Source organism: Corvus cornix, chromosome 17, assembly GCF_000738735.6.
Source record: "Corvus cornix cornix isolate S_Up_H32 chromosome 17, ASM73873v5, whole genome shotgun sequence".
NCBI classification, from domain to species: Eukaryota; Metazoa; Chordata; class Aves; order Passeriformes; family Corvidae; genus Corvus; species Corvus cornix.
This window is the reverse complement of record NC_046346.1, coordinates 10,787,607-10,814,257: the sequence shown is the minus strand read 5'-3', so window position 1 is coordinate 10,814,257 and position 26,651 is coordinate 10,787,607. Positions and strand designations below refer to the sequence as shown.

General features: G+C 60.4%; 1 protein-coding gene across 7 annotated transcripts in view; it reads right to left on the bottom strand.

Moving 5' to 3' along the window:
- The window catches only part of ABCA2 (ATP binding cassette subfamily A member 2), a 34,074-nt gene extending 7,736 nt beyond the window's left edge, over positions 1-26,338 (bottom strand). Inside the window, exons 1-37 of one of the 7 annotated variants that reach the window (XM_039561646.1) lie at positions 26,120-26,338; positions 19,110-19,203; positions 18,928-18,930; positions 16,685-16,796; positions 16,098-16,264; positions 15,772-15,899; positions 15,548-15,652; positions 14,898-15,083; positions 14,598-14,816; positions 13,660-13,994; positions 13,254-13,413; positions 12,917-13,045; positions 12,469-12,636; positions 11,634-11,730; positions 11,103-11,276; positions 10,920-11,022; positions 10,300-10,414; positions 9,760-9,950; positions 9,378-9,528; positions 8,880-9,084; positions 8,261-8,425; positions 7,773-7,956; positions 7,267-7,479; positions 6,754-6,950; positions 6,491-6,673; positions 5,890-6,074; positions 5,681-5,801; positions 4,667-4,954; positions 3,414-3,632; positions 3,159-3,261; positions 2,473-2,798; positions 1,804-2,017; positions 1,536-1,641; positions 1,149-1,260; positions 669-729; positions 229-403; positions 28-143 (exon numbers count right to left, since the gene is read on the bottom strand). In XM_039561646.1, coding sequence (XP_039417580.1) covers positions 28-143; positions 229-403; positions 669-729; positions 1,149-1,260; positions 1,536-1,641; positions 1,804-2,017; positions 2,473-2,798; positions 3,159-3,261; positions 3,414-3,632; positions 4,667-4,954; positions 5,681-5,801; positions 5,890-6,074; positions 6,491-6,673; positions 6,754-6,950; positions 7,267-7,479; positions 7,773-7,956; positions 8,261-8,425; positions 8,880-9,084; positions 9,378-9,528; positions 9,760-9,950; positions 10,300-10,414; positions 10,920-11,022; positions 11,103-11,276; positions 11,634-11,730; positions 12,469-12,636; positions 12,917-13,045; positions 13,254-13,413; positions 13,660-13,994; positions 14,598-14,816; positions 14,898-15,083; positions 15,548-15,652; positions 15,772-15,899; positions 16,098-16,264; positions 16,685-16,796; positions 18,928-18,930; positions 19,110-19,203; positions 26,120-26,185 — 5,876 coding nt within the window. In that variant the 5' untranslated portion in view covers positions 26,186-26,338. Of the gene's footprint in view, positions 1-27; positions 144-228; positions 404-668; positions 730-1,148; positions 1,261-1,535; positions 1,642-1,803; positions 2,018-2,472; positions 2,799-3,158; positions 3,262-3,413; positions 3,633-4,666; positions 4,955-5,680; positions 5,802-5,889; positions 6,075-6,490; positions 6,674-6,753; positions 6,951-7,266; positions 7,480-7,772; positions 7,957-8,260; positions 8,426-8,879; positions 9,085-9,377; positions 9,529-9,759; positions 9,951-10,299; positions 10,415-10,919; positions 11,023-11,102; positions 11,277-11,633; positions 11,731-12,468; positions 12,637-12,916; positions 13,046-13,253; positions 13,414-13,659; positions 13,995-14,597; positions 14,817-14,897; positions 15,084-15,547; positions 15,653-15,771; positions 15,900-16,097; positions 16,265-16,684; positions 18,247-18,927; positions 18,931-19,109; positions 19,204-26,119 lie in introns of those variants that run through there. The other 6 variants (XM_039561649.1, XM_039561647.1, XM_039561648.1 and 3 more) reach the window with 6 other exon arrangements.
- Between the last annotated feature and the right edge of the window lie 313 nt (positions 26,339-26,651).

The following is a 26,651-nucleotide window of genomic DNA, read 5'->3' as shown; positions in this document are numbered from 1 at the left end:
CTGACCACCCCCCTCTGAGCAACATACCCATAGAGCAGGAAGAGGGAGAGGACAGCGGGGAAGTTGGTGGGAGATGTATATGCTGGGAGGTCAAACACGAACAGGATGATGATGCAGCACGTGGCTGGCACCAGGTAGTTTAGCTGGAGAAGACAGAAACTTCTGTGACTGCTCACTCCCTGGCACAGCCCCGGAGGCTTGGCCAGTAGGGCCACGTGTCCTGCTTACCATGTCCCACATGTAGTTGGCCAGCCAGTAGATGACGGGGTCACAGCCACTCACAAACTGCAGGTGTTTGGCCTTGGTGGCCTTTTCGGCCACCAGGAATACCACAAAGCTGGCTGGGACGAAGGACATGGCCACAATGATGAAGATGGCAATCACCACATCTGTGCCTTGCAGGCTGGATGGGGAGCAAAGAGAGCTCCATGGAGGGACTCCAGCACCCTCAGTTGCCTGGGGGAGGGCCACCCACTCTGGTACGGGGGCAATCACTGTGCACAGCGCAGGGCATGGCACAGGGAGCCCCACGTCACAGCCACCCTGTCCCTCCCCACCATGCAGCCTGTGGAGCAGAAGCCTTGGCCTTCCCCTGCAACCATCAGTAAGAAGCCCCCTACCTCCCGTGGGACAGCCACCCTCCCCTCAGACCCTCTCCTTGAACCTACAGGTAATCCAGGGACAGGCTGGCGCTCGTTTTGTTCATGGGGTGATTGGTGACTGTGATGCCTGCAACAACAACCAAGAAGAAACATGGAAGCATGAAAACTGGCTTGGGACACAGACCCCTGTCCCCACTCTGCCTGGTCCTGGCTCTGAGCAGGATAGGTTTCCAACCTGAAGCTCAGCAGGAGCTGGGCTCTCTGAAGCAACTCAGCACCTCAAGGCCAAGCCCTCCCTCACTGGAGAGCACCCCTGGACATGTCACAAGCACAGGCACTTTCATGCAGCACTTTGGGACATTCCAGCCCAGGCCTGACAGAGGTTATCCCAGCTCTCTTATCTCACAGCGGAGGCGGTGAACTCCTGTTCCAGCTGGACACTAGCTTGCTGGCCCAAGGTGGACACTGCACTTTGGAGCGTGGTTGGACTATGCCCTAATGCTGTTCCTGACATGCTCCTACCCTCAAACACCTCCAGATGCTCACCATAGGCAGCAGGGTTGCCCTTGCTCTTGGGCAGGTTGGCTCTCAGGATGGCATTGTTGAGGGCATTGAGGTAAGTGGGCATGCTGTGGTAGCCCTTGTTGTTGTAGAAGACCTGGTGGAGGAGAGAGGAACAGTGGGAGGTGGCAAGAGAGCTAGGCCCAGAGATGTACCGGGAGGGAAGGATAGGATGGGATGGACAGCCCACAGGCTGTGGGGAGAATAGGCCATTGCTGACTGCTGGGCCAGACCTGCTGACCACTCCCCCATGGCTGGAGCCTCCCAAAGCACTCGGAGGAGAGCACTGCAGCAGAGCAGTCCCAGGGGTCCCTGCCTGCCCCCTTTCCTCCCCAGCCATCTTCCCTGCCCCAAGGCGCAGCGCTGTCCCACCTGGGCTGTCCTCCGCACAGCGATCTTGCGCACCGTGGCCGGAGCCCTGGCCCCAAAGGAGGCCGGGATGGATTTCTGGACGTTGCCAAACGTGAGTGCCCCGTACCTGTAGGACAGGGCAGTGCTGAGGAAGCTGCAACTGCTGTCCCCCACCTCCAGGGGTGGAACCCTGCTCGAGGATGTTGCTGACTCCAGCCAGCACCCTGGCGCAGGTGTCCTCACCCCTGCTCTATGGCGCAGGGCAGACCCTCCCAGCCTCCCCTCTTGCCTGTGCAGCCGGAAGCGGTCCGAGGTGTAGAGCAGATACTCAGAGACGTTGCGCCCTGTGATGTCTGTCAGGATGTCCCCTGTCACCACCTTCATCTGCGGGGGATGACCCCCCACGCCACTAGGGCAGGAGAAGCCAGTCCCCTGCATGGAGCACGTGCACTTGATGGGCTCATGGATGATGCGGGGCAGGGCGGGGGCTGAGGTCACAGTCCCTGAGGACCAGAAAGGGTGGCTCACAGCCAGGCTCCTGCCTGCCCCAGCTGCTGGGGACAGCATGAGGGTTGGGTGGCTGGCCAGGCAGGGTCCTGCGGACCAAGAGATGGACGTGCAAAAAGCTTTGGGGGAACAGAGATTCAGAGACAGGCCACGAGGTGTGGCTGGGAGAAGAAATGGCTGGGGACCACACCCAGCAAAGGTGATGCAAGGCTCCTCACAGGTCTTTGTGACAGTGTCACCATCCAACGGGCTCTACTGGCATGGCTGGGGCTGAATGGGGACAGTGTTCCATGGCCAGAGCCACAAGTTCAGCCCAACAAAGCTCTGCTGTGTGGCCAGGCCAGACTAACAGGTACTCCCAGGGGTCCCTGGAGCCACTTTTGTGAGGAGAATCATCATCTCCCTGCTGGAGAAAAATCCCAGACACAGGAGCACCCAGCACAAGTGATACCTTTAACAGCAGAGAAGGTCGTGGAGTTCCAGGCATGGAGCAGGTCCTCATCCACTGACATGGGGTAGTCAGAGGGAGCTGGGGATGGAGGTGGCGGCACAAAGTTGGAAAGTGGAAGGCCTTGGGTGAAGGAGTCAATGCACATGGCATCGAAGTACTTGGCTGCCAGCATTTTGGACTCATTGCTATTGAGGTTGAGGGTCTGCATGGGCTGGTCCAGTGTGTTGTTGAAGGGTGTCTTGAGCACACAGGTGGCCCCCACACCAGAGGGCAGATGGAAAGTGTTCACCAACTGCTGAGGGCTGGCATCCGGAGAGAGCTTAATGCTGCAGAGAAAGGAGCCAGTGAGGAGGAGCAAGGAGCAGGAGACACATTTCAGCACCATGGCCATCTTCTTCCGGGACCTCCCTGAGGCCTTGGCACTTATCATGGGCACACACAGCCTGTGCCTGGCATGACTGAGCTGCTAGTCACAGCGCCAGGGCTGCCACATCTCCCAGAGCCACCCGGGCCAGGACAGGGGTTGCTTTCTGTCAGGGGACATGGCACCAGCCAGGCTTTGCTCCAAGCCTGACCCAGCCCTGGCACTAGGCCTGCTGGGGCTGCCCTCCCCACTTGCCCTCCTCGCAGTCCCACAGATGGAGACAGGGCACAGGGTGCTGGTCACCAGCGGTGGCAGCTCTCACCGGTACTCACGCCGCTCCTCGTTGGCGTAGGGAATGAAGTTGCCCTTGGGTTGAGTGTAGTTGTGGTATTGGGATGGCGAGAGGATGAGGGGTGGCAGGTCACCTGTGGGGACAAGGACAGGAACCTGCTCGTACCCACAGCACCGCTGCACACAGGGAAACTGCCTTGGCCTTGTCCTACTGCAGCCAGTGGCCACACCGGGGCAGGCAGAACAGGCCACCCAGCATGCAGGTAGGTAGGCGGCTTGCATGCACCTATTTCAGGAACGGAGAGTGCCACAGTCATGGCCACACAGACGAAAAAGGCGGGCAGGAGGATCTGCGAGAAGAGGGCCTTGGTGTTGCGCTTGGCACAGTGGAAGCGTTTGACAATCAGCCCATGGAACTGCCGTAGCTTCAGCCACGAGCCTTCCAGCTTGAAGCTCCCCTGACCTGCCAGGTCACGATCCTCTGCTTCCACCTCTGCTTCTTGCTCTGGGAGGGAGAAGGACATCAGCCCCCTGGCACAGTTGCTCCCACACCTGCCTGGGCTCACCAGAAAGCTGAGCCAGACACCCAGCCCAGCTCAGCCACCCCAAGGGTGAGCACCCAACCCCAACTCTGCCACCAAGCCACAGCAGCAGTGCAGTGGGAAGCAAGGCAGCTGGCTGGCAGGTTCCTCTTGGCCCCAGAAGGAAAATTTAGGCAATAGTTTTAAAAAAACAACCGAAATTGGTGCTTTTTTCTAGGACCCCTCAATTTTCCCATCAGCTCTGCCAGCTGATGAGGGGTCAGCAGAGTCAGGAACAGGGAACAAGACACAGGTGGGAGTCCCAGTGAGACAGTGGGAGCTCTGCCACAGCACTGTCCCAGCTCTGCCTCCCACAGCCCTAGTGGGGGGAAGAGGTGGCACATCCCTAAATTAGTCACAAGAGTTGCTGAGATAACCCAGAACAGGATCTGTGACTACAGCAACAACCTCAAGGCACCTGCCCGCACCCTCCATACCCAGCAATCCCAACATCCAGGCAGGGACAGCCTTGCACCTGGGGCAGGGTATGACAGGTGAAGCCACCACCTGGAAGGTGACTCTGTGCCCAAGGGCCAAGAGGAGAAACCCAACTGGTGCCAGTGTGGGGACAGGGCATGTTAGTGGGGCAAGTCTGCAAGGTGGCACTGGAGACACACAGGAGGCAGAGGCAGAGCCAACAGCGGCTGCCCTCACTGGCTCCATGCCTTGGCACGAGACCCTCATGCACACCCTACCAGTATGGGGTGCAAACTTGTGGAAAGAGCCCATTCCCAGCCCCCCCACCCAGGCTGTGGCTCTCTGGGTGCTGTGTTGCTGGATGCACCATCAGTCCTCTCCCCACGGGTTCTTGTCCCAGCAGTCTCAGCCACCCACCTCAGACACAACCACATACCCTGCGGGACCAGGGCCAGCTCTGTCCGCCCTGGGCAAACCCTCCATGTCCCAGCTGAGCACCTCCCCTGGCCCCTGCCGCTGGCCGGGCACCAGCAGCACCAACCTTGCAGACTGACGTTATCGGGGTCCTGCCGGTTATCGAACAGGGGCGCGTAATCCCCAAAGAATTCGGAATAAACCCCACCTTCATCGCCGCGCACGGAGCCCACCGAGGACGCTGAGCGCAGGGATGCCTGCGACTGCGCCAGCTTGGAGCAGGTCACCAGGTTGCTGAGCTCCACCTCCGGCTTCTCTGGCATGGCCGCTTCGGCCAGGGGCTCCCCATTGGCTTCAGACTTTGGGCCCAGCTCAGAGGCAGGTGGCTGCAGGGCATCCTTGGACTCCTTCATGTCTGAAAGAAAAAATGTGGGTTGCCACCAGCCATGCTACTCTTCACTGCATCATGCCACCGACTGGGGATGGATCATATCATACAATCACAGACCGGTTTGGGCTGGAACGGACCTCATCTCATTCCACCCCTCTACCATGCGCAGGGACACCTTCTGCCAGACCACATTGCTCCAAGCCCCGTCCAACCTGGCCTTGGACACTTCCAGGGATGGAGCTGCCACAGCTCCTCTGCACAACCTGTGCCAGGGCCTCACCACCCTCACAGGGGAGAATTTCCTTCTAACATCTAATCTAAACTTTTCCTCTTTTAGTTTAAAACCATTCCCCCCCTTGTCCTAACACTATCTGCCCATGTAAAGACCTTCTCTCATTTTTTCAAGCCCCTTTTAGGCACTAGAAGGTGCCATAAGGTCTCCCTGGAGCCTTCTCCAGATGAACACCCCCAGCTCTCCCAGCCTGGCTCCATGGCAGAGGTGCTCCAGCCCTCGGAGCATCTCCATGGTGTCCTCTGGAGACCTGTGCTGAGGACACCAGAGCTAGACACTATTCCAGGTGGGAGTAAACCCAGAGTGGAGCAGAGGCTGGCTGCCCTTGGCCAGGATGGGCTCTGCTGGAAACCCCTCCACCATCCGGGACAGGAGACTCCTGCAGCCACCAAGCCCAGCAAGATCACACAGCCCCTCACTAGCCCCAGGAGCACCCTGTGCCCCGCCAGCGCCCATACCCACGTCACTGTTCTCCAGAGACTGGTCCTCCTCAGACACCTTCAGGAAGACCTCCTCCAGCGTGGTGTCCATCAGCCCAAAACTGGTGAGGTCCAGCTCTTCCAGGCTCTGCTCCAAGTGCTGTGGGAGCAAAGTGCTGCGTGAGGAGGGCAGATGTCCACAGTGCCACAGCCCTCTGCCTGTCCACCCTGCCAGCCCCTGCAGGTACCTGGAAGAGCCTCTCAAAGCAGCCCTTCTTGACGGCCTCACTGGGCAGGATGTAGGAGAGCTCCGTGTTGGTGTCTGAGATGAGGAGGCAGGAGGCCACGTACTTCTTGATGAACTGGGAGACGCGAGGCTCAGAGCAGGGGCTGACAGAGGAGTGACCCAGGGGGCTGTGTGGCTGGCCTGGCTCTGGGGCAGAGGGGCAGTACCCATTGGTCACTTCACACCTGGCCTCCCACCAAGACCCATCACATTTTCCCTACTCCCCAGTGCCATGGGGGCTTCCCTGTCACCCTGACAGGCCTGGGGATGGTGTTCTGCAATGCGGCCCACACTGGACATCTCAGTGGGCAACCCACAAGCTGGAGAGAACCAGCACCTGGAGACAAATGCCACTGTGTAGAGTCTGGCCAAGGACGCAGCTCGGAAAAATTAAGGCTGAGCAATGGGATCTCCTACACCCCTACCCTATCCCCTCTGCCCTCCAAGTGGCCTTAAGGAGACTCAGGATGGGAGTACTTGGGTGTTGACCTCTCCTTTGCTGGGCTGAAGAAGGGCTGGTGCCATCTATTCCTCTAAACAAAGGGTCCCACTGCACCCCAGACCTGTGCCGTTCCTGGTGTCCGACTGCTTCTTCACCACTGTCAGCTTGTAGCCGTCACCATAGGTGCTCTTGAGGAACAATGGAGAACCACAGCACTTGAGCTTGCCATGGGAGATGATGGCGATGCGGTCCCCCAGCAGGTCAGCCTCATCCATGTGGTGTGTGGAGAGCAAGATGGTCCTCCCTGATGGCAGCACAAAGCCTCAGCAGAGGGGCCAGGGCTGCCACAGAGGAGCATGCCAGGCTCTGCCCAGCTCTGCTCACCTGGCTTGTACTTGAGGATGAGGTCCCAGATGGCCCTTCGGGCATATGGGTCCACACCAGCTGTGGGCTCATCCAAGATAACAGCCCGTGACCCACCCACGAAGGCAATGGCCACTGACAGCTTCCTCTTCATGCCGCCCGAGAGAGTCTGCACCTGGCAGTGCCGTTTGTTGGAGAGTTCCAGGTCCTCAATCATCCTGGGGACAGGGCAGAAGCACCAGGAATGCTGGGGGGGCTGTACTGGTGCCCAGTGCCTGTGGGGAGTATGTAACGCCTCTTCCCCACAAGGCACCTGCGGCCTTCAGCTGCTGGCACTGCCCAGCTGCAGTCAGGCCTATGAGCATCTTCTGCTCACTTCCACAGCCTAACACCCCAAGGGTGGGAAAACACTTGGTGGAGCTGCTCCAGGGGACACCTCTGCCCCCAGATCACACCCCCTGGTACAGCCAGCAGGAAAGAGACTCACTCATGCCAAAGGCATGGATGAAGACAAAGGAGCTGGAGGGTGCCTACTTGTCCATCTCTTTGCGGATCTCCTCCTCTGCCATGCTCTTGAGCTGCGAGTAGAACCAGAGGTGCTCCTCCACCGTCAGCCTGTCAAAGAGCACGTTGTGCTGGGGACACATGCCCAGGTTCTTCCGGATCTTGTCCATCTCCGTACGGATATCATGGCCGTAGATGGTAGCAGAGCCAGACGTTGGAGGGAACAAGCCAGTGAGGATGGACCTGGATGGATGGAGAAAGGCAACAATGTGAGGGAGCTCATGTTCCTCAGTCTGGTCCCAATGCCAACCACCACCTCTGGGAGCATCTGCTGGGACCCAGGCAGAGCCCTATCAGCACAGGGCCATGAGCCTACTGCCTGTCCCATGTTTGTGCCAGCCCCACACCCACACTGCTGCCCTCTGGGCATGGCACCAGCTGCCACAGGGCCCTGCAGGGACATCCCGAAGCCCCTTCCTCACACCCTGCAGCTGGCCAGAGGAACATGGTCTCTCTCAGCCCGGACAGGCACTCACATGGTGGTGGTCTTGCCTGCACCATTGTGCCCCAGGAAGGACACGACCTGGTTCTCGTAGAGGTTGAGGCTCAGCTTGTTCAGCGCCAGCTTCTTGTCTGTCTTGTAGACTTTGGTGAGCTTGTCGATGCAGACAACCAAGGGGAGGTGGGTTGGCTCCTCCTCGATGCCCCTCGTCTCCTCTGTTGTGACAGTGGGATGGTGAGGAGCCAGAGGAGGGCAGGGAAGCCAGGCTTCGAGTGGGGCTCCCTGGGAATGAATCAACCCGCCTCCATCCCATGGTGACTATGCTGGCTTGTGGTCCCTTCCCCTCTGCTTCTCGCCCGTTTTCCCCCTCCCATGCCACAGTGGCAGCTCCCAGAGAGGCCACAGTGCTCGGCTCAGTATCCTGCCTTGACAAGAGCACAGGGGTCCGTGGCCAAGGCAAGACCCTGTGGCAGAGCCAGGGCCACCCTTGTGCCATCCACTGCCGCCCCCAGCTGCCCTCACCCAGCCTCCGGCTCTCCATGGCACAGGCCTGATCCTCCTCCATGATGCTGAGGCGGGTGGTGCGTGACCACGGCCAGGTCCACTCCCAGGTCTCCACGCGCCCGTTGCCCAGCCAGTAAGACTTCTGGAAAGGGAAGTACCAGGGCCGTGGCAGGCCGAACATGCCTGCAACCACAACCCCAGAGAGTCAGGGCCAGCCCTACACCCAGGGCCATGCAGAAGCTGCTGAGGGCTGGGTCAGAGCTTGGCATGGGCATGGGCTTGGGGGTTTCCCCAGGTCAGGTCACCACTGCCGGGTGGCAGCTATGAACATTCCAGCCAGCTGGGCTCAGGGCAGCTCTGGGGGCTGTGCCAGGAAACAAAGTCCTTTGGGATTCAGGTTGGGTTGGCTCATGCTTCAGTTTTACAATGAAAAAATAGGGAGCAGCTGAGATGCCTCCACAAGGGGAAATAAGGGGGATCACTATCCCAGCTGTGGACATCCGGCTTTGCTACAGCTGGCCCCTGAATTGAGACACCTGGCTGACACCAGCAGATTAGGACATGTGGGCAGGTTTCCTCCAGCAAAGAGGCTCCTGTAAGGTCTGGGGTGCCCTCATGCCCCTCTGCCCACACGTACCCGGATGCACGGCCTCGATGTACCATGTGAGCACCCCATACACCACAGCATCCACAACCAGCATCATCATGGACAGCAGGAGGTTGAAGTCATCGCCTTCCACAGGTGACTGGCTGAAGGTGTGCCACTGGATACCCACGCCAGCCACCTCATACAGCGCAAAGTACTTGGAGCCCAACCCGAAGGCCGTGGTGGACATGAGTGACTGTGAAGAGGTGGAGGGAAGGGAATGGCAGGTCAGCAGGAACCACAGGCCAGAGGAACAGGTTGGGGTGAATTCCTACCCAGTACTGCCCCCACCCAGCCCCATGGAAACGCTCCTGGCCCTGAGAGGCAGCAAACCTTCTGGAGATACCTCCTAAGTCCCACAGGGAGGTGGTTCACACAGGCAATGGCTTGCCCAGGGCTTGGTGACAGCTTGGTGGCTTTGTACTAGACACGAGGTGCCTGAGGCAAACCTGGGACCAAGCACGTCCCCAGCTGCCGCAGCCAACTCACCGCAATGCACTTCTCAAAGGCTGTGATCTTGTCATGCGCCACCTCCTCCCGGATGGCCACATACATGTAGGGCACGTAGCTGAGGAAGTAGATGATGCCGCCACAGGCAGAGGCCAGCTTGGCCTTGGAGTAGAGCACCGACACCAGGAAGCTGCAGGGCGGACAGTGTCTCCTTAGATCCTACTCCACCAGGACTTTCCCCAGGCCGTCTGGTTTTGGTGGTGTTGAGGCAATAAATTGGCTCCCCAAATCAGCTGCCTGGAGGGACTTGTGCCCCTCCACCGGCCCTTGCCCACACAGCTCCCAGGACCCTCACTCCATGGCACAAGAACCTGGCACTGCCCATGCCCCCTTACTGCCCAGCACAGACCAGGCAGCTCACCAGAACATGATGGTGGCCACGGCATAGATGGCGAGGAAGAGCCATATGATGAGGACGTCGCTGTGCATCAGGACCTTGCCGTACTTGAGAATGGCAGTGAGTGCTGTGACCGAGATGGAGAGCTGGACAAAGCCAGTGATGAACCAAGCCACCCAGTGCACCGCATTGTTCAGGCCCATCATCTTCATCACCTGTGAGGCCAAAACTGCTGAGCGGGGCTGTCCCCAGCCCTGCGCACCCCTGCTGCCACTCTCACTGGGCTGGGAGAACAAGAGCTGGCACCAAGGGAGCTGCTGGGAGTGGGCAGGACACAGCACCCCGCATTGGGGTGCCAAGGAGCTCAGCTCCCTCTGGCACTGGGCAGGGCTCATCTCATGCTGGGGACACTCAGAAGAACCATCTCAGCCCAGGGATTTGGGATCTGCATCTGCCCCAGCTCATATAACCCAGAAATACAAGGAAGGTGACCAAGGACACAGCACAGAATGTAGGGCTCAGATATGCCCACTCCTTCCCAAGAATCTCTTCCACCATCCCTACCTCTTTCAGGCGATGCTCCTTCTCTGTCACAATGTGCTGGATCATCATGGCCACTGAGTAGACCCAGGAGATCACCATGCAGAGGGGCATCATGTGCTCGATGACAAAGAGAAAGCTGATGGGGTAGAGGAAGAGAAAGGAGAACGGGATGGTGGCACTGCCACAGAGACCTGTGGAGGGGCTCTCCCACCAATCAGGGACAACCAGTCTCTAACCCAGCACCTCCTTAGTGCCCTAAAAGAACTTCTCCAGTGAGCCCACAGGACAATCCAGTGTTGTGGCTGGCAGGTAGTAGCCACGGGCTCAGCCCAGGGCCCTGCCTACCGTGGTGTGGATGGGGCCCTCTCCAATGCCCAGGAGTGTTGCTGGCTCTGGGACTTCTACAGGTGCTGCCTCCACATCACTGTAATCCATAACCACTGACAGACCCATGTGCCATTCCTTTACTTTGCTCTGCCTTCCTGAGCCTGGTAGTCCAAGGAACTGGACTTAACTGGTTGCTCATCATTCCCAGTGTCACCGATCTCTTTCAGGCCCCCAAACTTGTTCCCTTTCCCCAGCTAAAGTATCCAGGGCTGCAAAGTGGAAGGGGGAAGGTCCTGCAGGCGAGTGTTACTCACTCATCCCGGGTATAACACGGGTACGGGAACATCTGTACGTAGTTGCCGGGCTCCACCACATCGTGGCCAACAAATGTGTTGATGAGGGCACGCTCCATCATGTCTGTGGAAGAGGAGGAGAGGCCAGGCTAAGTGCGCAGGGGCCAGGGCTGTGGGCAGCCGTGGCAGGGCGCTGACACTTACCCTGGATCCAGACGAAGCCATAGAGGAAGTAGAAGCGGCCGCCGGTGTTGGGGCCAGGCCGCCAGTATGCCCGACGGATCTCGTTGGTCTTCTCCGTGAAGCTGGAATTCTGCCGGATCTTGTACATGACATGGGGGGGCAATGAGCCATCCCTGTTGGTCTGGAAGATGACGCCTGTGGGCAGCAGAAGAGGCAGAGAGTCCACAGGGGGACAGCCACATCAGCTGACCCACAGCAGCAGGAAGGGATGGGGAGGGCACCGTGAGGGCTGCCATGGATGAGACAGGTGGCATGGCCAGGGATGTGAGACCCCCATGGGATGCGAGGGCACATAGACAGCAGGCCATGGGAGTGGGAGAGCCAGGACAGCAGCATGGGGCAGAAGATGGGCACCATGAGATGCTCAGCCCCCTCATCCACCCAAAACGTGCACCAAGTGACCCACATCCTGAAGCCAGTGGCTCCAGGGCACAGCTGGAGAAGGGCAAAGTTTCAGGGACCCCTGAGAAGGGCTGGTTCCCAGGGACATACTGGCAAAAACCGTGACATTGTCCTGATAGGCCTGGTTCAGCGTGTAGTTGACAATGCTCTCCTCATCCGGGAAGCCTTTGAAGATGTCCACGCTGACCTAGTGGAAGGAGAATCATAGAATCACTAAGATTGGAAAAGCCCTCTAAGATCATTGAGTCCATTAACCCAAAGACTTTCAAGCCCAGCACTAAACCATGTCCCCAGGTGTCAAATTCACACACTTTTTGAACACTTCCAGGGTTAGTACCACTGCCCTGGGCAGCCTGTTCCAGTGCTGACCACCCTTTCAGTGAAGTTCTCCCTAAAATCCAATCTAAACCTCCCCTGATACAACTTTAGGCTGTTTCCTGTTGTCCTGTCACCTGGGAGAAAAGACCAACCCCTACCTGGCTGCAACATCCTTCTAGGTAATTGTAGAGACTTAAAAGGGCCCTTCTGAGCTTCCTTTTCTCCAGGCTGAGGTCCCCCAGCTCTCTCAGTCCATCCCCATCAGACCTGTGCTCCAGAACCTTCCCCAGCTCCAGTGCCCTTCTCTGGACATGCTCCAGCAGGCTAGTGAGATCCCAAGGCCCCGGATGGGACTAGCACACAGAGCCTGCACACTCTACAGCATGCGCCACCCAAAGCCAGCCCCAGCCCCTGAAGTCAACAGTGTGTGAGCACTTCCACCCTAGACATCTACCCCAAAGCTCCTCTGGACACTGCAGGAGCCACCACCTCCCCCAGGGCTCCTGTCCCGTGCTCTTAAAAAAGTCTCAGTGGATCTGACCCTCTTCAGCCCAACAGAGTCTGGCTGTGGGTGGTTCAACCTTCCCACAGGTGGGCTCCACCTCACCTTGGCCATGAAATGGACCCAGCCACAGGCAGCATTGTCAATGGTATCCAGCTGCTGGAGCAGGACGCTGGCATTGGGCAGGGAGAAGTTGCCATTGAGGAAGTTGTGGAGAACATCACTGTCGGAGACATTCAGGATCTCTGGATGCTTGTGGAGGTCAGCAGTCAACTGAGACAGAGAGGAAGACATGGGAGGGAGAAGCTGGGGTATGCCCTGCCTCTCAGGTCACTGTCCTCCCCATGGACACAGGTAGGGCCCAAAGCTCCTCCGGGGGATGGGGGACAGCGTGCACACTGCGCAGGGATCCAGACTAGCCTCCACATGAGCAAGGTGGGTACCAGGGAGTACCCCATGAAGAAGTAACAGGGTATCTGGGGGGAGGACAACGCCTTCTCCACTGCCTGAGCAGTAAATCCCAGGCAGGCTCATCCTCACCACACTGTCCTACCTGCTGGAGCCAGCGGATGCGCCTCTGCAGCCTGCCCTCCTCCAGGTAGGCTCGGATCTCAGGGGAGATGTTCAGCCATGCCTTGGCGTAGTGGGTGACGTTGCCCACAAAGGCGAAGGTCTCATTGGCCTGAGGGCCAGGCAAAGGTCACACAACAGGCAGAGGCAGGGGCTTCCTGCTCTCTGGGATGGCTAGCAGCCATGGAGATACCTGCCCACCTCCCACTGCCTGTGGGAGCTGCCTGTGTCTGGCAGTAAACCTCCTCCCTGCCACACAGCCCATCTGCAGAGCAGGACTGGTGGGAGAAGGACAGGGGCCCCAGCCTATGCATCCTCACCTTCAGGATGACTTTGTCAACTTCAGTGCCCACAGGTGCATACAGGATTTTGGGGTTGCTGGTCATCAGATGCACAAGGAGGCCCAAGTTCCGCTGCTCCTTGCTGGTGAAGCCCAGTGAGCTCATGTTGCCCTGCTTCAGTGCCTCAGGCTCAATGGTCCTGCAAAGGGAGCTCAGGCTGTCCACTCTGCTTCAGGCCCAGCACCCCTTGCTGCAGGTAGCCCCCACCGCTGCCCATGACAGGCCTTCACACTGACTCCAGTGCCTGCATGGTGCTGCCCAACACAGGGAGCATCCTCGGCTGCAACACAAGGCTGCAGTCCAGCACCCATCCTGCCTACTCGGCAAGGGGTAACACCCCTGGCCTGTGCAGGGAGAACCTGGAGCCATCCCCCAGCACTCCTACCGGTTGTTGCCGCAGAGGATGGGCTGCAGCCCCGCCCAGAGCTGCACGAATGCTGAGAACTGCCCCTGGGGGTTGTCACTGCCGGAAGGACCCTCCCCGGCACCCTCCTCCTCCTCTGCAGTGGCATTGCTGGCCGTGGCATTGGTGCTGGCCCAGCTGGTGCTGTTGGCAGTGGGCAGTGGGGCCTTGCTGGCACAGGCTCCCCTGGGCAGCAGCTTGGCCAGTGCTGAGAGGATGTCCACATCCCGGAGAACCTTCTCCATCTCCACCAGGTCCTCGAGGAGGGCACGAAGGCGGTGCTGGGTGGCCGTGCTGTTCACCTCCTCCAGCTTCAGCTGTCAGGATGAGTGGACAAGGAGTTACTCATTGCTGGGACAACAAAGGGTTCTCCTTGCCATTAGGAAGGGACCAATGGGGACCCCAAGCAGTAGCAACTCCACTTTCTTGGTTAAAAGGTTGGAGCTGTGCCCAGGAAAGGCCCTGGACTCACTGCTGTGCACCTGTGGCTATGAGGCAGTGAGAATGGTGGCAAATGCTGGCAGGGACTTGGGTTAGGACAGGAGGTATCATTCAAGACAGGAAGAAGGGTGGTCCTCTGCTTCTACAAAGGACTGAGCTTGGGTGGGACACGGAGTGGGACCTCAGAGCCAGCCTTGAGCTGTGCCACCAAGAGCCTTGCTGGTCCTGGGGAGAGAAGCTGGCAGGGACACACTGGAACATGTTGGAGATGCTCAGTCCCATCCAACAGGCAGTGTCCAAACAAGTGCTAGAGGGGAAATCACCTGGGATCTTACCCAGTGCTCATGTCAGGGAAGGGGGTGACCAGGAGAAGCCAGGCCATATAACAGCTCCCCATCCCAACACAATGCTAGCTGAGTAGAAACCTCTGCCCAAGTCTTATTCCTGCCACCAGCCTGCCCCGCCTGCTCAGCTCTCACCCTGCTGACAATCTTGGGGGTGTCCAGCTGCTCCTGGAGCTCGGTGGCCAGCGCAGCAAAGCGCTCCTGGCGGGTGGCTCGGCTGCCATTACAGGCCAGTGCCCAGTACGCTGCCAGCAGCGGCTGCTGCCTGGGGGACACGTGCAGGAGGCGGCGCAGTCCCCCTGGGTTCTGCTCACACGTCAGCTGCTCCAGCACTGGCCCAGTGAAGAGGACACTCTACAGGGCAGGAAGTTGTAGGGACAGCGCTGCAGTGCCCACTCTGGCAGAGCAGCCCAGGTTGCCCCACGAGGTCCTCACCTCCATCTCGGTGACAAAGGCCTGGGGGCTATCAGAGATGGCAGGTGCCACAGCAGTGCTGGTGAGGCCCAGAGCCTGGGAGAGAATGCGGAGCAGCGCCGGCCGGCGTGGGGCTGCCACTGGGTCCCGCAGCACCCTGTGAACCAGCCCTTCCTGCAGGCTCCTCCAGCCACTGGGGAGGCTCTTCTGCAAGACGAAGAATGGGGATGGTTGGTGGCATGGGGCCTCCCCCCAGACCCCCATCCTTGTGTGTCCCCAAGCATACATGAACAGCCCCACAGCACCCATGGTCTCCACGGGGCGGGGGGGGAAGAAAAGGGATGTGCAGAGGCAGGGTCTCCCACATGCCAGACACAAGGGGGGAACAATTTCCCCTGCTCCCTCTACAGCCACCAACCAGGCAGTGCCAACCCCCACTGCAATGGCAAACCCAGGCATAGGCACTGGTGTGTCTCATAACCCTAGGGGAACTGGTCGCAGCTCCAGGATGGACACCAGCCATTCCTGCTGCTGCTCTGCCCCCTGACAATGTTCTGCCACAGCCCCTCTACAGCCCTCTACTGCCCCAGATCACCTGGGATGGGATATCGAGGGGACAAGAGGACAGGCTCTACCCCACCATGTCCCCTGCATGCAGCACCGCTCCTCACCTCCAGCTGTGTCATCTTCTTGCTGGGGCCAAACCCATCCCACAGGTCTCGCTCATGGGTCTCATCAGGTACCAAAGGAAAGGAATCAAAAAACTGGCGGTACACCTGCATCGAGATGAGAGCAGGACTGCCAGGTGTGCCAAGTGGAGCAGGGTAGGATAAATCCCAGCTGGTTGCCATTCATGGGGCAGCACAGACCCCTGCAAAGCCCAGAGGTCACCCACCTCCCGCAAGTCAATGCTGGAGCCCAGGAGCAGCTCAGCTGTGCTGTTGGGGAGGGACAAGTTCTGCATCAGGAAGCGCCGCAGCTCGCCCTGGTCTTTGGCTGCCCACGCCAGTGTGAAGCCGGACCCTGCCAAGGAGCAAGGTGGGGTGTCAGAGCAGCCCACCAGCATCAGGGACACGGCATGGCCCCAGAGCTGGCCTGATGCAGTGATGCAGGACAGTGGCAGGGCACTGCCCCACACACCACCACTTTGCTGGGTGCCAGGCAAGTTGGCACTCTGTCCCTGCCCACACAGGCAGGTGGGGCAGGCAGAGCACAACCCACCTGCTCGGCTGCTGAAGTGGGTCTCCATGGAGCTGGGCTCAGGGCTGCTGAGGGCCTCCAGGTGCCGGCGCAGCGACTCTAGCTCCTCCTCCAGTCCTGGGTGCTGTGGGTCGAAGAGGCTGCTTTGCTCTACTGCCTCGCTGAGGTGTTCCAGAATCTGTGTCACCCTGCGAGAGTCCAGCACCACCCTGGCTTCAGGGACAGAGGGATGGGGACACCTTCCCCAGAGCTCTGGGGGAAACAGCCCTTCAGGTGCAGGGGACAGCAGTCCTGTCTGAAACGGGGCACCACTGCCCTTGCCTGCGCACTGAATCCAGTGTGCCAGGGTTCAGAGGAGAGCCCCAGCACCTCAAGGTGTCTCCAGGGGCCACCTCCATCCTTCTCCCAGCACCGAACACCTGGGAGCCCACAGCAGAATAGACCAAGGTGTCCCCTGCACCCTGAGGACACAGTGGTCTGCACTTTGGGGGATGCCAAAAGTGCTTCTGCCTCAGCCCCAGGGTGGCAGCACCAGCATGGAAAGGGGCAGGCTCTGTGCGGGAGCATGAGGGGTGGGAGTGGAAGTGCATGGTGAGGGCAGGACTCACGTGGAGTTGGAGTACTGCAGGAAGCCAAACTCGTCACGCTGGCCATCGGGGCACAGGGACTGCATGACCGGCAGGATCCCGGCTGACGTGAGCGGGGCCGCCGTGTAGAAAGCTGGAGCCAGTAAGAGTGCAGAAGAGGCCAAGGAAAGTGCAGGCAGCGGGGAGGAGAGGCAAAGAGGCAGGGAGGGGAAGGGGGCCACCAGAGAAACAGACACTCAGTTCAGAAAAGCACACTCTGGGGTCTGTGAGCCCATGGGAGGCTGGTGGCCATGGTCAGAAGTCAGCAGTTTTCCTATCAGGGCAGTCCTGGCTGGTGACTCTGTGGAGCTGCAGGCAGCTCCAGCACCCCTGGCTCCAGCCCTCTTGCCCCCACCCATTCTGCCCTGGGTGATGGGTCCCTTGAGTCCCATGATGATGCCAATTTCTGCTGCTTGCCCCCAAGGTGGCCACCAACCTCCTCCAGGCTCCCAGCCTCTCCTGTTAGTAGCCTCAGAGGCAGCTGTGGATCTCCAGAGGAAAAGGAGGAAGAATACGACAGGGAAAACAGTCGTCACCTGCAGCTCCCAGAGCCCCCAGCCTCCCCCCAACCCGGCTGCCCCGACGTGCGGCGGCTGGAGGTGGGTGGAAATGGAGACATGTAATGAGAACATGGAAGAAACAAGAAGCAGCAAAGGGCTGGCAAACCTTCCCCCCTCCACTGACACTGAACCATCATCCCTGCTGGGACCCTCCCATGTCCCTCCCCAGGGCAGGGCAAGCCCAGAATGCCCCTGCCTGATGGAGAGCACAGGTTGTCACCGGGCAGTGCCAGGCAGGGACCCTGCTCTCACCACCCATCCGATGACCCTGTGGTTAGAGATAGGTCAGTGCTGTTAGCATGGCCACAGTCGGCGGGGACTGGTGAAGATGGGCTTCTGGCAGGAGCAAGAGACAGGTGCAGCATGGGATGGGCCAGCAGCCTGCTGGGGTGGTGGGACCCCACACTGGTGGCCATGCCACAGTTTGGTGACAAAGTCAATGCACGGCATCCTCCTGGCCTTGAGGCTCCTCTAGTGCCACATCCCAGCTTGTCCCAGCCATGAGGGGCCAAGACAGGGACCTGGTGGTGGTGCCAGGGTGGGAGCCAGCCCCAACCCCTTGGTGATTGGCCAAGACTGGCTGACCACAGGCCACCACATGGGTGACAGGACCCAGCAGACCTTGCCCTAGGAGGGAGGCAAGAAGAAGGGGTAAGACAAGCCTCCACCTGGCCTGGAGAGCCCTGTGAAGCCCAGGAGGCCGGGGACATGGCCACCAGTGGCCCCAGCACTTGGGGAACCCAGCACCATCAGCCAAGGGGGTACACCACCATGGCTGGTCAGTCCCCAGGGAGGAGCAGGCAGGGGCCATACTGTGCTGCCCAAGCTCATCTTCACCAGCTGTGGAGGAAGGCAAGAGGGTTACAGAGGCATGGATTAGGCCAGAGTGAGTTGATCTAAACCAGGCTCTTCCTCCCCAGACTACGAGGCCTGCACTGGCAAGGGAATGGGGGGAGGCGCCCACCCGTCCCACCAACTTACAGACTGGCGCATGCAGTTGAGGCATGAAGGGCAGGCGGGCAGGGGAGATGGTGGGAGAGAAAAAGAAAACATGAGCAAAAAAGAACAAAAACCAAACCAAAAACCACACAACACGGAGCGCACGTCAGCGCCGGGGCAGGAACCCGGGCAGTGCCTGCCGCAGCCGGACCGTGCTGGCAGCTGAGCTCTCCCTCGCCGGCACACACTGAAACACAGGCTCAAACCATCGTTACCTGGGGTCACCACCAGTGCCCAGCATCTCCCCTGGCTCTGCTGTGCCACCTGTGCCAGGGCACCCATCAAGGTGGGCATTCACAGGCCCTTGCAAGCTGGCAGCTCCACTCCACTGCCTCCTCCCAGCAGCACAGCCTGCAGGCACCAGAGCCCAGGCCAAAGTTCCAGCTGGAATTCTCCCAGAGTCCTCAGCTCTGGTCCCATCAATTTATCATCCTGCCAGGCCTCTGGCCCCCTCCAGGGCCAGGCACAGGGCTTCCTGTAAGTCACTTTCCCCCTCACTGGGGAGCCCTTCCCAGAGCCACTCCAACTGACCCTCGAGAACTCGAGGGGACTGTGACTGTTCCAGCACCATCCGGCTCACCCTTCCCCGTGCAAAATGTCCATGCTGATGACAGTCACAGGCTGGTTAGTGCTGCCATCCCCAGGGGAGCCTCCCCAGACTGGGACAGACTGCTACTTCCACCCACCATGTCTGCCCCACCAGTCCTTGGCTGTAGCCCCTGCCCAGTGCAATGTCTCCCAAAAGGCCTCTTGAGGTCCCCCCTGCCCCCAGGCTGGAGCATCTCCCCAGAGCCTCAGGGTGCCCCCAAGTGTGGGAGCGCCCCAAGCACCGCCCTGGCGGGACTCACCTTCCTTCACAGGGATGGTTGGCTTCTTCTGCCGCAGCCCCAGGAGGATGAAGAAGAGCACCAGGGGGATGAAAATCTCAAAGGCCAGCACCCACTGGGGATGACACAGAGCAGAGGGAATACAATGCTTAGGGACAGAACCCAGCCACCAGGGAGAAGCATGGGCAGTACAGGGGTCCCCAGGCACTGGTGCAGTGCAGCACTGTGTCCACACTCTGCAGATGGCTGGTGGCTGTGTCACAGCTCAGCCAGCGGCAAACGGCTTCCTGGGCATCCCACAACTTCCTGCCTGCTCCACCCTGTCCAGAGCACTGCAGGACAGGGCAGGGTACACAGAAGGGATGGATCCCTCCTCCAGCAGTGCCAACAGGGTGCTGGGGATTGAGCCCAGCCGTGGTGGTCCACTACAGCTGGGCTTGCCCAGGGAGACCACCTCAAGTCCTGAAGGCTAGTGCCCTCACAGCCTGGAGCGGCATGATGCTCCCTTGTCACTTGTGCCACTGTTGGATGTCACCAGGTCCAACAGCTGAGTCTAATAGCAGAGGGTACACCTTCAGTTCAGCCAGCCCCTGGCACTAGCTCCAGGTGCAACTGTGCCATCCTGGCATCCCTTCCATGCCCTCCCAAAAGGCTCTGGCTGCAAAGAATTTCCACTGGCAGCATGTGGTAAATAACAGCAAATCCCCAGGAATTCCTGGCCACAGTGGCTCAGAATTCCAGGCTAGGCTCCATGCCCAGAGGCCCTGGGGATAGGCATCAGCATCTCCAGCCATGGGCAGGAGCAAGCACCAGGCACACTGCCAGCACAGCTGCTGCCACTTTGCACCGGAGTGCCTGGACACATCACGGCCCCACTGCCCAGCAGCAGAGAACAACTGAAGGTTCAGAAACTGAAGCACAGGGTGAGGGGAGCCAACTTTGGCTCACTCCAGGGCCAGATGAGACCCAAGGCAGCTGTTGAGACCCCAAAACCTGCTGCCACCATGGGCAGGGCAGGGCCCAGCTCCACTGCTGGGAAGGTGCTTGCTACACCACCCACACCGGCCTCCCACAGCGACCAGCGCCAATGGGCAAGCCCATGGGGTGGGAAGAATGGACTTTAACATGGCAAGACCTGCCTGGAAGGATGAAGCTGCCAACAGGTGACAGGGTCAAGCCCTCCTGTCTCCAACATCACGTCCATGCTGCCTCACTCAGGGGCTGCCAGCGCTCGGTCAAGAAAGTCAGAGCAGCCCCAAATGGCAGTGAGCAGTGGGACCCCTGCACGTGGGTCCCTGCCAGCAAATGGCCACAGTGCTACTGCTGTGGGATGAGCACGACTGCACCCATGATTGCTGCCCATGCTGCCCTCGCCACATCAGAGTTCCTGGTTTTGGAAGAGGCAGAGACCAGAGGAAGAAGGGCTGGAGGGGATGGAAAATGCCCCAGGAGCAGTACCAGAGACTCCTCATCTTTCTGATAACCAGTCCCAGGGAGAGTCCCTGGTGTCACTGTTCCTGCACAAGGCACGCTAGCAGGGGACACCCTGACACACACTGCTGCGCCGGGCCCCCGCCCCGCCCCCCGCCTGTTTACCAGGCACACAACGGGGCCTCTGTGCCCGGGCACTGGGGGGACCATCCCCACACCCCCACGCTGGGCTGTACCAGGCTCATGTGGGGACTGTCCTTGGTGGCAAGGAACCTGCTTGTTGTTATTTATTTTTTTGACAGGGGTCATTGACTTTCGTTCACCTCCATTCCCAGAGATGTCCCTTGTCCCCAGCCCCTTTGCACTGCCACATACCCCAGTGTCACAGCAGGCTGATCCACACCTATTGGCACCCAGAGGGATATGGTGATGGGCAGACATAGTAGCAGATGGCTGTTTACCAGTCTGCACCTCTGGGACTGATCCTGGCCCCCGGTCCCCAGAGCTGCCCCCATGGGAACTTTGCAGAGATGGGGAAGCCAGGGCTGCTCTACACCCACAGTGGGACACTGGCACGCAGTGGGGCCCAAGGGAGCCTCAGCCTTCCAGACAGGCACCTGGCAGGGACACCAGCACAGCCTGGGGATGGTGGGGTCCCTGCCCACAGGTGCAAGACACTGGGGAATATTTTGGGATTGTGTGAGGAAGCAAGGAGGAATGGCCAGGATGCAAGCAGCTGAGAAGGAAATGCTCCTCAGAAGGTAGGAGAGGAGAAGAGAGGGGCCCATCCCTGCCAGCAGCTGGCCATGATTGCACCAACTAGTCTGCCCTGCCCTCCCACCCATCCCCTGCCTCCCTCCTCTCCCGACGAGGGCACAGGTGCAGGACCAAGGGTGGGACACTGGTCCCAGGAGCCCTTGCACCAGGTGACAGTGGCTGTGGGGCCAGGGACAGCTCCTGGATGGTGGCATTCACTCCTTCTACACCCCCTGCCACATGCTCATTTCAGCCTGGTTGGATGAGGTCATGATGAGGTCATAGGTGTTGTCCAGGTTCGCACAAGTGCTGGGTGTCCACCTGCCACCCTACAGACAGTGGGGTAACTTGTCCCACATTTGGCCCTGCCCTTGGCTGGAGGCAGGGGAGGCAGGGTCCTGCCCAGCTCCCCTGGCAGGGAGGCAGAGCTGGGATGGATGCCACAGCAGGGTGCTGGCCCCTGGCAGGGGGACATGTCTCTCCTGGAGCAGTGGGACAGTGATTCAATGCCTGTGCCCATCCTCTGCCACACCATCAGATGGGAGCGAGAGGCCAAGCAGGAGGCAGCAGTGCCTGCTGCAACACACAGCTCCCACACAGCCAGGTCAAAAGGCCAGACAAGCACCACAGGACAGTGGTGCAAACAGAGCAGAGCAAACAGCCCAGCCCAGCACAACGGTGCCACCATGCCCACCTCCAGCCAGCACTGGGACAGCTGGGAGATGTGCTGGAGCCAGGGTCAGCATGGACATGGGCATCAGGTCATGGACTAATGCACAACTCCACTGGTGTCCCCAGGATGTGGCAGCACTCATGTCCCAGTAGTCATGGGGACAGCCAGGCCAGGCAGAGGCAGCTCTTCCTGTCCATCGCTGCCACCCAAAAGTCTGCTCAGTTCCCTCCTGCCTGTCCCCAAGCAATGCCTGATGCCCACAGCCACATCCTCCAGCTAGCATGGCATGGGAGAGGGGCAGCCAGGGGCTGGGCACCCCCATCCTAAGACTCTCAAGCTGGCAACTCCAGTGACACCCCTGCACCCCAAACCTGCCACGTCAGCCCCCCTCTCCCATAGCCTGGCACTTGCAAGGCTCCGACACAGGTGAAGCAGCATCACACACAGCATCCAAAATCCCCACACATACCCCCCAGAGAACAGGACAGGGTCTGCCTGTGCTCCTCATGGGAGGATGGAGCTGCTGCCTACTCCCTGCCAGCCTCTCTTCCCATCCCAGTGCTGCCCACAGTGCCAGCAGGAACCGGCAACAGATGCTGGCCTGCAGCATCCCTGAGGGATGGGGCTCTCAGCTCTTGCGGGATCCAACTTTTCCAATAACATTTTAAGGCTGCAGAAATACCTTTAAATTTTCATGGCTCCAGACTTTAATCACCATTAAACGCCCACTTTTGCCCACAGCCAGAAAGCACAGGCAGGTAAAGCCATGGTCACTGGCAAAGATGAGCATGAGAGCTCTGGGGCAAGATAGGCCCCAAAATGCATTAGGCTGTGCCAAGCCCCCCAGCTCCGATGGGGACCTGACCATGGACACTCACTGATGGCCACCACCCAGGTGTGAGCCTGAGAGGCTTCCTCAAGGTCACCTGCCCCATGGGGATGGACAAGCCCAGGTCCAGGGGCTGCCAACTCCCATCCTGCCAAGGCCTGGCTGCCCTCACCTCTGCCTCTGGTCACTGCCAGTTATGTCCATCACCTCCTGTCCCACTACCCCCTGTCTCCAGCATGGGCACATCTCCACCCCTGACAGCCCTGGCTAAGCAGCCTGGGGTCCTGCCGTGGGGAGGCTGGAGGAGGAAGAAATCCCTTCTGGGGTTTGTCAACAGCTCCTGAGCTGAGGACCCAGGAACATCCACCACAGTTCTCCCTATCCCTGCAGTGTCAGCCAGGCACCCGTGTGGGCTGAGGGGGCATGTCATCACCAGTGCCCTGTCCCAGAGCCACACAGCACTGGGACACGGCCACCCTTCCACTGGCACAAGATGCCTGACCCGAGCACAGGGTCATGCCAGCAGCCAGAGGAGGAAGGTGCTCTGCAACAGGTGCTCCCGGCTGCCTGCCAACAGGGACTCACAGGGACACTGCTGGGCCAGCACACCCCTGACACCCGTGCTTCTCCTCCCCACACCTGCTGCAAACAACAAGGGGGCAAAGAGCACTCAGAGCCAGGGCAGCACCCAACCGATTCCTGCTGCAAGATCCGGTACCAGCATCCTCCCAGCGCCACAGGCACAGGGTTCTAGGGGCACTGCACCCCAGCAGAGGCACTGTTACAGGCCCCCGGCACCCCAAACATCAGCCTTCCTTCTTCTGGCAGCATCAGTTTCCCTCCAGCTCTGTTGCCACCAGCCAGGGGGAAGGGACAGATCTGCCAGCTCCTGTCTGGAGAGAGTTTTCTGTCTTCAGGACAAAGAGCAGAAGGCACAGATCCTGCACAGGGCAGAATAGCTACGCTGCTGTCAGCTCTCCCTGTACCCCTTCCCTCATCCCAGGGCCCATGTACAGGGAGCCCCACCAATGTGCTGCAGCACCAAAACAGCACAGAACTGCTCACACCATTCCCCCAAAAGAGCCTTGACCTGCCCACCAACCCTTCCCCATGACCAAGAAAACTGGCAGCACACTACTATCTTGGGGAGCTCCAGCTGTGGCTGCCTGCCCATCCCAAAGGAACGGGCACAAAGAGCCCCAGGGCAGGTGGGTGAACACCCTGAACTGTGCCTGTGGTGATTTTTGAGAGAGTACCTGCTAAGTTTACATCCAACATGGGTTTAAACCAGATACCAAAGTCATGGGAGAGCCCATCCTTTAACAGTTCTTGTCCCAGCAGATTCAAGGCACAACCAGCAATCCCCAGGGCTGCCATGGGCACCCCCAGGCCATCAGCATTCACGGGCAGAACACAGAACTGCTCCAGCTCTCAAGTCCCAGCCCAGAGCCCTCAGTCAAACCTGGGGTCTCTGCTTCCCACCCCATCTTGCAGCATTGGGTTTGCTGCTCCACCTATTGCCAGGAGGGGAGAACACGGTGGCAAGGACTGACCCCAGGGGAGCACCTGCAGCACCAGGGTGTGCTAAAAGGCAGCTGCTGGTGCCCACACTCTGAGGCTGGGAGAAGCCCAGAAACCCCCAACTCTGCCTGCCCCTGGGTGAACACCTAGCAGGAGAATGGGCTAGTGCATCCCCCCTTCCCTGCTCCAATCCCCCAGCCTCTGGATGCTGCAGTAAGATCACCCCAGAGGGAGCTGGCTTCTCTCAGTGAAACATCCATCTGTGGCCACTGCCAGGGCAGACCTGCACTGGGGAACCCACTGCTGGATGCCAGGCACAGCCACCACACAGGGCCTGGCTATGCCCTGGCCAGCCAGCACTGGCAGCTCAGCCCAGCACTGCTAAGAGAGGGCAGAGCTCCCCCAGGAGTGGGCAGGATGATGGCCCCTGCGCAGACCAGGGACACCAAGTGACTCTGGAATTCACACACAGCAGCAGCACAAGGAAGGAGGTGACACACACTGGGCATGCACATCCTCAGGGCACAGCTGTCCCAGGGACTGCACCAAATCCGTCCATGAGCAGCGGCACTGGGACCAGCTCTCGTCCTGGCACACGGCTGGTCCCCTGCACACCCCATGCACACACTGCATCGCTGGGTGGGCAAGGAGGGGCTGCTCCATAGCCTGCCACCCTGACTGCAGCAGTGGCACTCCAGCAACAGTCCATACACATGGAGGTGATGGGGCCTGGGCCATCCTCATCCTCCTCCTCCAGCCACAGCTTCCTGCGTTGCACCCCCACACTGCCCAGAAATGAGTCCCCAAAAGCTGTGTGCACCCCCACTCTGTAACCCAATGGCCACGGCAGCCAGGGCTGGGTCAGTGGGCGTGTGTCAGGGCCCAGCTGTGCCAGGCTGCTCATTCTTGTGGGCAGGGGTCCGGGGCAGCCCCTGTCATGCCAAGCAGCTCTGCTCAGGGTAAAGAGCGGAGATGACTCAGCCAAAGAGCATCATCCCCCTCATCCATTTTGGGGGCACCGGGGCTGCCCGTGCAGGGAAACCTGCCTGCAGCGCCAGGCTCGGCCCTGCTCCTGTCACAGGGGCCTCTGCTGCTCCGGCCAGCGGGCCACGGGGTGTGGTGCTGGCGGCTGCCGGCGAGGAACAGCAGGATCGGGCCTGCAGGATATTTGGGAGGGGAAGAGAAAAGCGATGCCAGCTTGCGAGCAGCAGCTCGCTCCCCTCCCCCACCCGCTAAAAATAACCGGCTCCCTCGGGCCGCTCACCCACCCCCTGCCCACGGCCGCGGGGTCCCTCGGTCCGCGGCTCCCTCGCAGAACTGACAGGCGACCCCACACAGGGAGCCTCGACAAGGTGACAGCGGCCCCGAGGTCACAGCACGGTCGATGCCATCTTGCCCCTTCTGCCAACCCGGGAGGGACACACACCAGCTCTCTGGCCCCCAACCCCACGAAGCGCAGCTCTTCTCCAGCCCACGGAAGACAGGCGGCTCCGACCCACATATGGGCTGAAAACCTATTTATACCCGGCGGGTACCGAGGCTCGGGAACGATCCCACCCGGTGGGGGCGACATCCAGCCCCGGTGCCGGGCTCCTCCTGCGGCCCCCGGGCCCGGTCGACCCCCACGGACACGAGAGCGGAGCGGGAGAGCCCCAGCTGTTGCTGCCGCACGGCGGGTGCGCCGGGCCGGAGCATTCGTGCCGGGCGGCTCGAGGCGGGCGGACCGCCGGGCCAAGGGACCGGGGGGACCCCCCGGCACCGCTTCCACGCGAGGCTCGGCCTCGCCCCTTGGGGCTGCAGGGCCCCTCCGCCCCCGCTCACCGGACTGCGCCGCTTCAGTGTCACGTTCTTCCAGAGCAGAAGATGGAGCTGATGCAGGAACCCCATGGTCGGGTCGGGCCGGGCCGGCCCCGCCGAAGGGCCGCGCCGCGCTCAGCTCCGCGGTCACCCGCCGCCCACCGCCATCCCCTCCCCCACCGCCGACTGCTGCTTGCCGTGGGCTGCGAGGAAGCGGAGCGGCCTCGGCCCGGGCCTGGCTCCGCCGCACCCGCCCCGACCCTGCGCAGCACCAGCACCGCCCCCGGCCCGCGGCGGCCGCCCCTTAAAGGCACCGGCGGGCCCGCCCGCTCCGCCCGCACGGCGGCCCCGGCGCAGCGCGGCCCGCGCCCGGCTCATCCCGGCAGCAGAGGCCCCGGCGCGGCCTGTCCGGAGCGGGCGTGCTGCCCCAGGGACTGCGGAACCCTCGCTCCCCTCGAGCTGCCTCCCTAGCCGCCCTCCCGCCCCCAGCCATACACGGTCACCTCCGCACCTCTGCCCCTCGTACCCCCGCAGGATAGGACGGACTAGCCCGTGG